At 38.1% G+C, this 14,970-nt stretch overlaps 1 protein-coding gene across 1 annotated transcript in view; it reads right to left on the bottom strand.

Moving 5' to 3' along the window:
- The window catches only part of DBT (dihydrolipoamide branched chain transacylase E2), a 38,556-nt gene extending 25,066 nt beyond the window's left edge, over nucleotides 1-13,490 (bottom strand). Inside the window, exons 1-4 of the mRNA XM_065908006.1 lie at nucleotides 13,396-13,490; nucleotides 7,293-7,416; nucleotides 3,259-3,334; nucleotides 1,685-1,866 (exon numbers count right to left, since the gene is read on the bottom strand). Coding sequence (XP_065764078.1) covers nucleotides 1,685-1,866; nucleotides 3,259-3,334; nucleotides 7,293-7,416; nucleotides 13,396-13,446 — 433 coding nt within the window. The 5' untranslated portion in view covers nucleotides 13,447-13,490. The remainder of the gene's footprint in view (nucleotides 1-1,684; nucleotides 1,867-3,258; nucleotides 3,335-7,292; nucleotides 7,417-13,395) is intronic.
- Between the last annotated feature and the right edge of the window lie 1,480 nt (nucleotides 13,491-14,970).

Below are 14,970 nucleotides of genomic sequence, written 5' to 3'. Positions count from 1 at the left end.
CAGCAACCACCTTGAAATGGTCACCACTATTAATAATCAGAAATCAAATAAATAATAAGAAAGCTTCAAGAAATTTTGGAGGCGACATGTTATAGTGGAAAATATTCTGGACAAAAACTCAGGACATCTGAGTTCTAAATTTGGCTTTGGGACTGCCATGGGCAAATCACCCAACGATGAACTTGTTAAACTGGATTACCTCATGAATAAAAACAAATAAAATACTAAGCGTGAAACATTTTATAAACTGTAAAGTGTGCCTATGACATTAGTTATATTATTGTACAGACTGAAGGACTAATAGCCAACCACTGTAGTTCAGACTCCTTCTAAACTTCCTAACTTCACTATACTGAAAGGTCTTCATCTCAGCACTTCCGGAGAGATTGCTGGCTTAGGTTTGCATCGCAGAATTACGGTCCCCCCTGCCCCTCCTCCACATCAAAGCTTCTTAGATGACATAACCTTGGTATATCACACCAATGCCAAAAGGAACTTCCGGTGTAGAGGGTCAGCTATTTGTTACCATAGGGACAGCTCACGGCTTTAATTTTCCTATAACGTTCTCATAATGAATTCCCTTTTGTCAGAACACCTAATGATTATAAGTTCCATGGCTGCTGCTGCTTCTGAATGCTAGTTTCTTTGCTCCCCACTCTGATTTTCCCTCTTTTCTACTTCTCTTTAAAAATTTGGCTTTCATAATCACCACCGATGAGAATGTGTTTTGGTTTTCATATCAGTGGCAAACAGAGCAATCCCATCATGTGAGATTTAATCTTTGTACATTCCAATTTTTACTAGTGATCAGTGTTTAACACTTGAATCTTTCATTCCCAGGAGAGTTTGTTGCTTCTTTGAATATAAGGTTTCCAGAACGCAGGCCTCCAGATAAATGAAGTATTACTATACATGTTTTTATATATAGTAATACTGATGCTTGCTCCTTAGAATGAAAACTATGACAAACCTAGACAGTGTATTAAAAAGCAGAGACATCACTTTGCCAACAAAGGTCTGAATAGTCAAAGCTATGGTTTTTCCAGTAGTCATGTATGGATGTGAGTTGAACCATAAAGAAGGCTAAGTGCCAAAGAATTGATGCTTTTGAATTGTGGTGCTGGAGAAGACTCTTGAGAGTCCTCTGTACTGCAAGGAGATCCAACCAGTCAATCCTAAAGGAAATCAACTCTGAATATTCACTGGAAGGACTGACGCTGAAACTGAAGCTCCCAATACTTTGGTCACCTGATGCAAAGAGCCAACTCATTTGAAAAGACCCTGATGCTGGGAAAGATTGAAGGTAAAAGGAGAAGGAGGGAGCAGAGAATAAGATGGTTAGATAGCATCACTGACTCAATGGACATGAATCTGAGCAAATTCCAGGAGATGGTGAAAGACAGGGAAGCCAGGCGTGCTGCAGTCCACGGGGTTACAAAGAGTTGGACACAACTTAGCTACTGAACAACAACAACAAATATATGTTTTTAACATGCTAACTGGTCAAAAGATAATCATGTATCACAGAATACCTTTCTATTTTCCTTATCTCAGTTCTAAACCCTCAAATCAAACCATGTAAGTTATTCAAAGTAAACACCACTTTCAACTGGTACCCAATGACAAAAGTACACCAATAATCAATTTGGCAAGATAGATGAACATATATATATATATACAGTACCTTTTAAAGCTTCCGTTTCTATGTCTACTAATGGCTTTCCCACATAGGCAGTATCATCTAGATTATAATACAGTTTTTTAATGACTCCATCATAACGACTAGTGATAGTAACAGAAGCTTTATCACTTTGAACTTCACAGATGCTATCAAACTGAGACACTGTATCTCCTTCTTTTACAAACCTAAAAGAAAAAGTCATAAAATACTTTTATGTGAACCATAGTACGGATCATCTGAAACAATAAAAATGCTACACTGAATTAGATGAATATCCACGGAACCCAGTATTGAGTCCCAAATGATACACTGAAGGATGTTTCAGAAGAGACTACAGTGGCTTTCAGAGGTTCTTTGATGCTTCTTCAAGAAGTATAAATTTTAAAAAAACAATGAAATATTCATAGATTTATAATCCAAAAATTTAATTAACGTATCAGATTTTTCTGCCTCACCCATTTCTTAGATGAAATATGAAAAATGTATTTTAAAAGTGTTATTTTCTTTTATTGTCTCAGCCTTCATCACATTTTAAGGGATAGCTATTATTTCTAGAATTAAATATTAAAAACTGATATCCTCAATACACATCTCCTATACTTTTATGAATTGTAGTTTGAGTTCTTTGCCTTTGTCTCTAACATGGCCAATTAATTTCAGAGTCAGCCTCTTCTGACCTGAGGTCCATCGCTCTTTCCTTGATCCCACAATGCCACAGAGACACAATTGCAAGGTACATTTATGTGATTATGGTTCTCTCCTAACCTATAGAGCAATTATAATGAAAACTACAAGGAAAGAATGTTTAGGTGTCTAAACGAGAGGTAAAAGGATCTTTAACAGTATAAAATTGTGGGAGAGAATCTACTGACTCACCTTAACTGCTAGTTCTCGAAACCTTTGAAAATTAGTTCAGTACTCAGAGGTGTTTCTGTTTTTCCAGAAAGGGAAAGAAAGAAAAGGGGTAAAAAAAAAAAGGGGGGGGGTAGAAGGATGCCTAAGTAGAGATCTTTTTAATTTTTGTTTCAAGCCCCTTTCTTTTTTACTTTTTTTTTTAACCTTTGAAACAGTATTCTTTGATTCATGTCTTTTGTTTTAATATTTTAACCTGTTCTAAAAATATAGGCAAACTCTCAGGTAATGGTGAGTCAAATGTACTTGCATTCTTGCTGAAATCATTTTTAATAAACAGAGCTTAGAGTACATAACAATTTTAAAACATTTTGGAAAGAAGCTCCAAGTTCATTCATTAACAGCTTTTCAAAACACATGGTCATATCAACTTAGCATCTTTTAGAGACTAATTTATCTTTTTTTAGCTTAAGTGAAGAGTGGGCAGTGAAAAAAAAATTTAAAAAGAGGAAAAACAAACCTTAATAAATTACACTGAATAAAATGCCCTGATATATGATGAACTATGCCACCAGTATATTGGCAACACAAACTAGGTTTACTTTAAAGCTTAAAAAATACATATACTATGTTATAAAGAAAGGTGTTTCAATTTAAATAGATTCCTATTTATTTGTACTTAAATTACTTTTGTACTTACTTAAAAATATTTCAGAATAACTTACCATTCTTTAACAGTTACTTCTCTAATCCCTTCTCCAATGTCTGAGAGTTTGAACTGAACAATCTGTCCCTGGAGAGCTTCAAAAACAAATAAGAAACAATGATAATTAAATACATAATGTATTGCTAATAGACAGATGTTTTGACATCTAAAATTAGAAAATATTCTCAAGTAGAGGCAGAAACTATTCTATTTCATAGATTCAAAAAGGTATTTTAGAATGTTTAAAAGCATAACCATCATTCATAAGCATCAAAGATTTAAATAAATTACTCAGTGACACAGACCTGTTGATACTGCCACAGAACTATCATTTTCCAGTTTCCAAAATAATGTTGTTTTACAAGGGGATAGAAGGCCCTTCCAACAAATGAGATCTTGCACTAATAGTAATGAACAGAAAATAGAACTGGATATTGTACAAAGGGAGATTCAGCTGGATCTCCTTGTTTTATGTTATTAAACTATAATAAACATTAAGACCTGCTCTTAAAATCTCTTGTCTTCATATAACTCTTCTCACTCCCATTGCCTAAAGATCAGGCAGATCCATATTAGAAGACTTGGAAAATTCTTAATCTGCCCAAATAATGTTCTGCTAGCTTATTAAATTTTAGTTTTCTATGTCACCCTTCCATTTTTTTAAACTCCTTTTTGAAGTTCTACATCCTTTTTATAACATGTAGATGCCAATGATACTTTATGGTAATTATTTCCAACACAGACATTATTTCTGGTCAACAAAACTTATGTATGGATCCTCTCACTTTTCTAAATTAACAAATAGCTCTGAAGTGACTGAAGAATGCTCCTCTCTCTTTTTCTTTGTTCAGCCGCTCAGTCATGTCCAACTCTTTGGGACCCCATGGACTGCAGCATGCCAAGCTTCCCTATCCTTCACTATCTTCTGGAATTTGCTCAAACTCATGTCTATTGAGTCGGTGATGCCATCCAACCATCTCGTCCTCTCGTCCTCTTCTCCTCCTGCCCTCAATCTTTCCCAGCATCAGGGTTCTTTCCAATGATTAGAGTACTGTTAAACAAAATTGCTGGTAAAACACAAGGTAAGGTAGGAAACTTTTCTTTAAGAAATATGAGATTAGTACTTAAGAAATACAAAATATATTTTGATAAGAACGGTCTTTTGTTTCCACTCCAGTAAGTTGTGCTCTCTCATAGCCTGCTGCTCACAGTATAAATGGGAACTATTTAGAAAAATAGTTTTGGCATTAAGTATCAAAAACCTTGAAAAAAAAAAAAAAACTCTATCTTTGATTCCATAAGTAATTCTACTTTTAAGATTTTTTTTTCCCTGAATCAATAGAGAAGTACACAAAGATTTCTGCTCAGGAATAGTTATCATGGAGTTGTAATAAAGAACTGGAAACTAACTGAAGTAACCAAAAAATGACAATTAATTATACTATGGCACCTCTACAAAAAGCAATATTATGCAAGGAACAGCTTGTGCAAGGGCATGGAAATATGATAATATAGCATAGTCAGGGAATGACAAACACTTCTATACAGCTGATGATCGGGTATGTGGCAAGAAATCAGCACAGGCTTAAGACTTTGTGTGTCATGATGAGGTGAGGTATTTGGAATTTATCCTAGGGGCAATCAGGAAAGTGAAAATGCAAGTCACTCAGTCGCGTCCAACTCTTTGCAACCCCAAATATACAGTCCATGGAATTCTCCAGGCCACAATACTGGAGTAGGTAGCCTTTCCCTTCTCTAGGGCATCTTCCCAATCCAGGGATTGAACCCAGGTCTCCCTCAATGAGGGCAGATTCTTTACCAGCTGAGCCACAAGCGAAGCCCAAGAATACTGAAGTGGGTAGCCTATCCCTTCTCCAAAGGATCTTCCCAACCCAGGAAGTGAACCAGGGTCTCCTGCATTGCAGGTGGATTCTTTACCAACTGAGCTATCAGGAAAGCCCAGGTAATCAGGAATCAGTGGCAAATAAATATAGTCTTAAATTCTTTTGAAGCTGTTCCCCAAAACGGTAAAGTTTACTTTACCACTATTTAAATCTATGCTGGCCCATGACTTGTTCTGAGCAATAGAATATAGCAGAAGTAAAGTTGTGTGAGTTCTGAAGTTGCAAGCCTCCCTATGACCTCTCAGACTCCCCCTTCTTCCTCTTGGAATGTGTCTTGAAATCCCCATATAAGGAAGCTGTTCTACGTTACTGGAGGATGAGAGGTGCTAAGTGCAGGAGAAAAACGAGATGGCCCAGCCAAAACACAACACCAATTGTCAGACATATGAATAAGGCCATCTTGGACCTTCTAACCCAGAAGACCCTGTAGCCGAATCTAGTCACACTAGTGAGCCCAGATGAAACCAGCAGAGGAACCGCGCACCCAACCAACCCCCAGAGTGCTAAGGAACAATAAATCACTGTTCCCATAGGCCACTAAGTTATCGGGAAGGTTATTATTTAGCAATAATTAGCTGATAGGGAGTCCCATCTACAATTTCACATCTGTAACTTTGTATCTATAATTTCAGAGAAAAATATCTCTGGCAGGGGTGTGATAGAAAAGGTTGGGAAGGGGTGCAGAGAAAACAGGAGGTTATTGTAGATAAGAAATTGAAGTATAGAATTGAACATATTTATATATTTTCAAAGCTGTCTGAAAAGGAGAAGACAGGCTTAAAAAATACATAAGATGTAATATTACTAGATCTTGGTAACCAACTCTATGTGAGACAAGAATCAGGATGGCTCCAGGTTTCTAGCTTAATTATTTACTGAGTCAGGGAATAATAGGAAGAGGATATATCCTAAGTATGTACAGCAATGCCCTTGGCACACAGTAGGTGATCAGTTATCAGTGTTGAATGGCTGTACTCTCACAATAATACAAAGTTGTATAATACTATGATTACTCTGTTTCCAGATGATTAAACAGACAAATTAAGTAACTTGCTTATGGTCACACAGCTAGCATCTGGTAGACCAAAGAATCCAAAGCCTGGGTCCCTTCACTGTTCACCCAAAACTATCACAACATTGTTAATTGGCTATATCCCCAATACAAAATGCATTTGATGTTAAAAATAAATCAAATTTATTTTTGAATAAATAAATTATTTGAATAAATTTATTATTTTTAAATAAAAAATAAACCCAAAGCGTGTAAGTGTTTAGAGACTAGAGCAAGAAGTTGGAGTTTCTGCTTGAATTGCCTTTATTTTCTCTGAGAAGAGAAAAGATCAACTTTTAAAAACAGAACTCTTTTTCTTAATGGTGAAGACATGGTTTACATATTTTCAGGTGTTGTGGAAGATGACATACACAAGGAACAGGAGGACTAATTTATCTAAGGGGTTAGATTCAGCTGAAATCCCCTTTTCTCCCCCATCACCAGCACAGACTAAGGCACCAAAGTATCTGTCAAAAGCTTAATGATGTAACAAAAGCCTAGGGTCACAAGGGTTCTAAATAAAACTCTGAATAGAACAGCAAAAAAAAAATGTTTTTTTTCCCTTTTGCCTTATCTAATACTTTAAGTCTCAAGTTCTTTGCAAGAGTAGAAAAAGTTGGAGAAAGGTAATTAAGTGTGAAGCCAGAGAACTTTATGTGGAGAACCTCACATTGCTTTCATCACGCTATCATAACATGACAGATTGAGTGCCTCATATAACAAAAATAATAATACAGTGAGTTGAAGGGCACAGTCCACTAAATCAACAACTTAATTTAAGTCATATCAGTGCTGACTATTGCATTTAGGTAAGTCATATGATAAAGAACAGACGACCCAAGAGAACACTCAGATGTTAAACACAGAGAATGCATTCACAGCATTATAGAGACACAGTATTAAGGGAAAGTACATGAAAGGGGGATGGGAGGTGTGGGAGCAAAAAAAAAAAGAAAAGGAGAATTGGATAGATGTGTGGAGAGCAAGCAGGGCCAGACTAAAAGTAAAAGGTCAACTCTTTTACTGTGATAAGTCTTCAATTACTGAATAAATATACAAAACACTATTTTGTATAGGCTATTTTGAGATCATACTTACCAGCAGTTGTTCTTAGCCACTGATGTGGATGACTGTACTTGAATGGAGGATAACCAAAGAAACACACATATTTTGGCTTCAAAACATGAACGTTACCACGTGTTTGAAAGTAGCGGACACAAATCTAGAGATGAGAAAACAAAAAATTAAGAACTTTTTTTTTTTTAAGAGCTTTTATAAATGATCTTAATGGCTTGTCTCTAAATATAAACTGAGTATCAAGTTTATTCCAAAAGTAGAACAATCATTATCACAATGCAAACAATATGAAATAATCTAGGTTGAAATCAGAATACTTGGCATCAGTGATGAGTTTATAAGTATTTCTGGTCAAGAAACCAAAGGAATTCAAACCCTAGCACACAGAATATGTTGTTGCTCATTTGTTACAATTATATCCTTAGAGTCTGATTTGCCCATATGCTTATTATGCTTGAAAAAAATTCCCTATGAAAGTAAAAAAATTTTAACAGTGTATTCTACATAAACACATTAGTGTAAGTATATTTGAGTCATTAAAGACTTCCTGAAATAAAAAGTGACTGCTACTGTTTACAACAGCCAAGACATGGAAGCAACCGAAATGTCTATCAGCAGATGAATGGATAAAGATGTGGTACATGTATGTAATGGACTATTACTCAGCCATTAAAAAGAATGAAACAACTCACTAGCCCAGGTGAGATGCATGAGACAAGTGCTCAGGCCTGGTGCACTGGGAAGACCCAGAGGAGTCGGGTGGAGAGGGAGGTGGGAGGGGGGATCGGGATGGGGAATACGTGTAACTCTACGGCTGATTCATGTCAATGTATGGCAAAACCCACTGAAATGTTGTGAAGTAACTAGCCTCCAACTAATAAAAAAAAATTAAAAAAAAAAAAAGAATGAAACAATGCCATTTGCAGCAAGATGAGTGGACCCAGAGACTGTCATAATGAGTGAAGTCTGTCAGGCAGAGAAAGACAAATATTGTATGATACCACTTATCTGCAGAATCTTAAAAAATAAAAAAAGATACAAATATGCCTATTTACAGAACAGAAACTGATTCCTAGACTTAGAAAATGAATTTATGGTTACGGGGGGAGGGGTCGGTGTGGGGATAGGGACAGATGGGGTCTGGGATTGACATGTACACACTGCTAAATTTAAAATCAATAACCACCAAGGATCTACAGTATAGCACAGAAGACTCTGCTCAATATTATGTAACAACCTAAATGGGAAAAGACTTTGAAAAATATATACATGTATATGTATAACTGATTCACTTTGTTGTGCACCTGAACCTAACACAGCATCGATCATCAACTATACGCCAACATAAAATAAAAAAGTTAAAAGCAACTGCCAGCATCTAAATACACTGAAAAACACATGCAGTATTGCACCCAAAAGTTGTCTTATTGTAATTCATAGATTAAATTTAACTGTTTTATATAAAATCTTGGTATAATACAATGCTACAGAAAAAAACCAAAGTCAGGCTGAATGTATCTCCTTTGATAAATCATATATATATTTGATATATATAATCTAAGTGTGTAAAAGGTATAATTTTTTTTGAAAGTTAACATTTCAATGATATGAAATGTTATGGCAATGCACTCCAGTATTCTTGCCCAGGAAATCCCTGATTAACTACATCACACTTTTTTAACATTTTTATACAATTTTAAAATATTACAGTTTGTTTAAAATTATTACAAAGTTTTGGCTATATTCCCCACTTTGTACAATACATCCTTGAACCCATCTTATATTTTCCATACCCCTACCCTATGTTGCCCTCCCTCCCACTGGAAACCACTACCTTGTTCTCTGTATCTTCAAGTCTCCTTCTTTTTTGTCCTATTCACTAGTTTATCATATTTTTTAGATTCTATACATAAGCAATATCATATAGTACCTTTTCTTCTCTGACTTATTTCACTTAGCATAATGCTTTTCAAGTCCATCCATGTTGTTGCAAACGGCAAAATTTTCATTCTTTTCTATAGCTGAGTAGTACCTCATATCTTCTCGAACCATTCATCTGTGGACAGACACTTAGGTTGCTTCCATATCTTAGAAATTATAAAAATGTTGCTATGAACATTACAGTATATGTACGTTTTCAAATTAGTGTTTTCTTTTTTCAGATATGTACCCAGGAGTGGCACTGCTGGGTAATATGGTAGTTCTATTTTCAGTTTTTTTGACAAACTTCCCTACTGTTTTCCTCAGTGGCTGCACCAATTTACATTCATACCAACAGTGTATGAGAGTTCCCTTTTCTCCACATCCTTGCCAACATTTGTTTTTTGTGTTCTCTTTGATGATAGCCATTTTGACAGGTGTGAGGTGATATGATATCCCAATGTGGTTTTACTTTGCATTTCCCTGATGATTAGAGATGTTGAGCATCTTTTCATGTGCCTGTTGACCGTCTACATTTCTTCTTTGGAAATATGTCTATTTAATTTTGTCCATTTTTAAATGCAGAGTTGTATAATATGGCTTGATCAAATTTATCAAATGGAGCAGAGGAAGGAGCTCAAGGACCAAATTGTTGACGACTGGAAATGTCAGGTCAAGGAGTTTGAAATCATACATACATTATGGGTTATTGTGAGTATGTATGTGTATATGTGTTTATTAGATAATAACAGTAAAGCCTGGAGGGGCTTCTCTGTTGGCTCAGTGGTACAGAATCCACCTGCCAGTGCAGGAAATGTGGGTTTGATCTCTGGGCTGGGAAGATCCTCTGGAGAAGGAAATGGCAACCCACTTTAGAATTCTTGCCTGGGAAATCCCATGGATAGAGGAGCCTGGTGAGCTACAGTCCATGGGGTCGTAAAAGAGTCTTCATGACTAAACAATACTAACAACAATGCCTAAAGAGAAAGGACAAAGTTAAGAAACTATTATTGTATTTGAGACAAGAAACCACAGGCTCCTGGCTGAGATGATGAGTGGAAAAAGAAAGAAAGCAACATAAATCCAAAATGATTACTAGCCATTGGATGTCTATTAAGAGAAGGCTAAAACACATTAGTGAAGCTGCTGACTAAAAGGATAAAAAGGAAGGGAGAAAGAGAAAAAAAAATTTCAAATAGGAAAGACTTTTTTCCTATAAGCAACACACCAAAAAATAAAGAGTAATGAAAAGAGGATTTAGCAGACTCCCATAATAAGGAAATAAATTAGTAGTAATTCATCAGGCAGTTGAGCACACTGTAAAGACGGGATTATTCTTCACTCATGAATTCAAAGCTAAATAAGAAACAGAATAGTCTCTGAATTAAAATTGTTTACACTTTACTGCAAGAAGACAGACAAAATAGATAAATTCAGGTTGATAGGATAAGTAATCAAGAGTCAAATGCATGATGCCATAGGAAAGTATAAACATAATATAATAAGGCTTTCTTAATAATTTACTGTAGGTGATAAAAATCTCTTGCTACTTATGATTTTTTTAATAACACATGGAAAAAAACAGACTTTTTAATAAGCAGTCAACAAAGGTTCATTGAGTACCTACTATATGTCAATCACTTAGGATCAGAGAACAAAATTGCTGTGATTCCTTCCCTTATGGAATGTGTAGCCCATATTGTGAAAGATAAAAACAGGACTATCGGTGATTACAACAGTGTCATAATGGGAGAAGTAGTGTTAAGAAAACACAAAGGAGAAAACTCAACCTGGAGAAAGTGAGGTAAGACCTAAGGGACGAGTAGGACTTACCCAAAGAGTAAAATGTGTTGCCGAGAAGGCTATAGGGAAGTAAGGCAAGAGTCTTTAAAACAGGAAATACATGTGCAAAGGTCTGGGGGACAGAGAGGACAGGAGTGTGCTTAATTAACTGAAATTGTTCAGTATTCTAGCATAGCTTACTAAGAGCTAAGGGTGACACTTCAAGAGTGGGTTTTAGGTGGGTTTTAGAAAGGAATGAAGTCTGGAGAGATTGGAAATATTCAGATCATAAATAGCTTCATAGTCATTTGAATTCTGAACATTATGCTGAGAGCAGTTTTAAGCAAGGAAATGACACTCTCAAATTTACATCCTACTTTATAAAATGACTCTGGCCATGCTACAGAGAATAGGTAGAAGTACATTAGAGCAGAAAGTTCAACTGAGGAAGGTCCAGGATACCTGCAGCTGGTGACAAGGTGTAGAACAATGACTAGATTTTTGAGACTTCTAGGCTAGAAGAAACAGGTTTGAGGGCTTAGTTCTGGAGTCTAGAGTCTAGTGTATCTTATAGGCATTATAGCAATCACTGTGAAACAGCTAAAGGCTAGCCCTTCCAAACTCTCTTGGGGTAGCAGTGGCCAAGTTATATCACTAACCAATGAATCTAGCTGGTACCACCCCTTCCTCCTTCCTGCCCTGAATACAAAGTTGTAGAGCCCTGATAATGATGAGCCACTTAATCAATCCCAGTTGCCATCTAACTTTCAGATGCTTTGTATACACAGATAATTTCCCATTTACTGGTTGGGTTTATTACCTATAGCTGAAAAATACCTAAAATACAAGAAATTTGGAGATTTTCAGGGTAGTAAGATATATGTGTCTGCAGCAGAGCTGGCTGGAAGACTGGGGAATCATCAGCATATAAATGGCAACTAAAATTCAAAGTGGATGAGGTAACCCAGGAAGTGCAAGAAGTACACAGATGACCAAAGTCACAATCCTGAGAAACACCAGTGATTAAAAGTTAATCAGGGAAAGCGGAGAAGATTGGGATGAAGTGTTCAGAGATGTAGGAAGAATATTGGGAAGCTGCTGTCACAGAAGCCCAGGATGAAGAACTTTCCAAAGAGAATCTAGTGAGATGCTGCAGAGAACCTACTTCTCCCGGTTACCTCCTTCTTGTGTCTGTGCTCTTTCACATCCAGCCCTTTGCAACGACATGGACTGGAGCCTGCCAGGCCCCTCTGTCCATGGGATTCTCCAGGCAAGGATGCTGGAGTGGGTTGCCATTTTCCTCCTCCAGGGGATCTTCACCACCCAGGGACCGAACCTTCAAAGTCTCCTGCATTGGCAGGAGGATTTGTTAAAACATGGTGCCACCTGGGAAGCCTTATCTCCTAATTAGTTGTCACAAATCTCAAATTATACACTATCCATTGGGAAACTCGTTGACCCCCAAGACCCCTTCTATGTGTCCCTGTAGTTCTATGTACTTGCGCCATCGTTTCACATAGTGCTGTAATTATTTGTCTAATGTCTATCTCTCTCTCCCCAATGCCCCACCACAAAGCTGTAATTAAACCGAGAGGGCAGAGATCAGTGTCTTTCTTATACATATTTCCATCTCCAATTCCTGGTACCTGGTATAGAGCAGGCTTTTGAAAGGTTTTTGTAAGATCAGGGATCAAACGCTGTAGGAAAATCCGGAACAGGGGACCCAGGAAGAAATAAAAACAAAAACGCTATGCAAATAGGATCAAACACTACGATTATTGGGATGTTAATTGTTTGGTGCTAAAAGGCTGCATGAAAGGGGAGAAATGAAGGGGAAATGTTGGTGGGTCGTAGCTCTGATGATTTAAAAGGTTCGAAAGATACTGGCGCAAATGTGGGAGACAAGTCTAAGTCCAAAGAAGGAAAGGAGCCTCCCAGATGCCCGGAGGCAAGGACCTATGGTATTATGCTTTTCTTGCCCAGTATCTTCCTCTAGATTGTAAATTCATCGAGGAGAGGGGTCGTATTATCAATTCTGAAACAAAGTGGACTCAATAAATGTTTGACGGATATAGTATATATTTTTCAGTATCCCCAGTGCCAAACACAATGCCCACTACCCAGATGGTGCTCAACGAAAAGCTATTGGGCGCAAGACCAGCTGGGCTTTGCGGCGCAGATGAAGCAGCAGGGAGGACGAGTCACGACAGATGGGCACCCTGGTATAGATCGAGGGCATGGGTTTCCAAACAGGTTGGTTAGCCACCGTCGCTGCCCTTCGTTTTGCATAGATCCCTCTACCTCCCCATCACGCGAGCCCTGTACGCGAGGCACTCGGAGGAAAAACCAAATCATCTCTCCCAGGCAACTCCGAATAAACCACTCCGTCCCGAACCCAGATCGGCCCAACCTGCTTGCTTACCAGCTGCCGCGCAGTCGGGCTCCAGGTCCTCAGCACACGCGCGGTAGCCATCTTACTCCGGAAATGACAAGTGCTCAGAGGTTGGAGGCGCTGCCTCGGCGGGGCACAGACGGGGGGAGGGGAGGCGCGCCCCCAGCTGACAGCCAACCAGGGAGCGGGGCGGGGCTGAGCGCGCGGCCGGGGCGGGGGCGGGCCCTGCGGGGGGGAGGGGAGCGAGGTGGGGGCGGGCCATCCCAGGCCTAATTTCAGGGACAGAGTTGGGTGGGCCACTGCTGTGCAAATCCTTATCCGCCCGCGACGATCACCTTTTCAGCCCAAGTCGGGCAGATAGAGTGTGTTAAGGAAACATAAAGGAAGGAGAAAGATCGGAAGAGTTAAGTTGGAAACAAACCTTCCTTCAGCTCGTATTGTAACCGCTTGATTACAGAAAACGGGACATTTCTATACAGGCTCTGTAGAAGGAAGTGTTAGTCGTTGAGTCGTGCCCGACTCTTTGCGATCCCATGGACTGCAGCCCACCAGGCTCCTCTACCGATGGGATTTTCCAGGCAAGGACACTGGAGTGGTTTGCTATTTCCTTTCCCAGGGCATCTTCCCTACCTAGGATAGAACACAGGTCTCCTACACTGCAGGCAGACTCTTTACCGACTGAGCTACCGGGGAAGCAAGTTGAATCGAGGCTATACCAGAATACTTCCTAATCACTGGCATTTTTCTTACTGGCATTGTATTCTTGGTTACCGAAAGTGGCTTTTTTTTTTTTTTTTTTTTTTTTTAATGGAAGGTGAACAAGGTTAGTATTTCGAAGATAAACGTCATCAACATTAGCTTTCCTTCTTAGGGTATTTATCAGATATAGCTGCCCAGTTTATGCAATATATGTCACGGGCATACTACCTTGAATTATTTTCCTCTGGTAGAAATGTCAAATTGAGGTCAGTGGAAACAGTAAAAACAAGATCAGAGCTTTAATGGTCAGTCCTTTTCACAGCAACTAGGAAATCAGTTTCTAGAAATGTTCAGGATGATATTTGTCTTTTCTTCCTCTTACATGGGAAAGAAAATCTGTATAGATGTTTATACAGCATTACAGAGAAAAAACCTCAACAAACACAAAATCGTAAATCTCAACACTGAGGATTAGTGGCTATAAAACAAAATCTCAGGTACTTCACAAATTCGCTATCTATATTACTCAAACACACTTTCAATTTTGCCTTATGAGCCTTTCAGTATAGTTCTTACACACACACACAACTGTAAGCAATAAATCTAAATCATTACCTTTACTAGAAAATCTGGGATAGTCAAAGAACTTTGATTTTTTTGTTTTAGCTTTTCCCCTAATAAAACTAAAGAGCCTCTTGATGAAAGTGAAAGAGGAGAGTGAAAAAGTTGACTTAAAACTCAATATTCAGAAAACTAAGATCATGGCATCTGGTCCCATCACTTCATGGCAAATCGATGGGGAAACAATGAAAACAGTGAGAGACTTTTTCAGTTCAGTTAGTCGCTCACTCATGTTCGACTCTTTGCAACCCCATGGACTACAGCACGCCAGGTCTCCGTGTCCAT

The sequence above is a fragment of the Muntiacus reevesi genome, chromosome 1 (genome assembly GCF_963930625.1).
Source record: "Muntiacus reevesi chromosome 1, mMunRee1.1, whole genome shotgun sequence".
NCBI classification, from domain to species: domain Eukaryota; kingdom Metazoa; phylum Chordata; class Mammalia; order Artiodactyla; family Cervidae; genus Muntiacus; species Muntiacus reevesi.
Note: the sequence above shows the minus strand (reverse complement) of the source record. Positions and strands in the feature narration are given on the sequence as shown.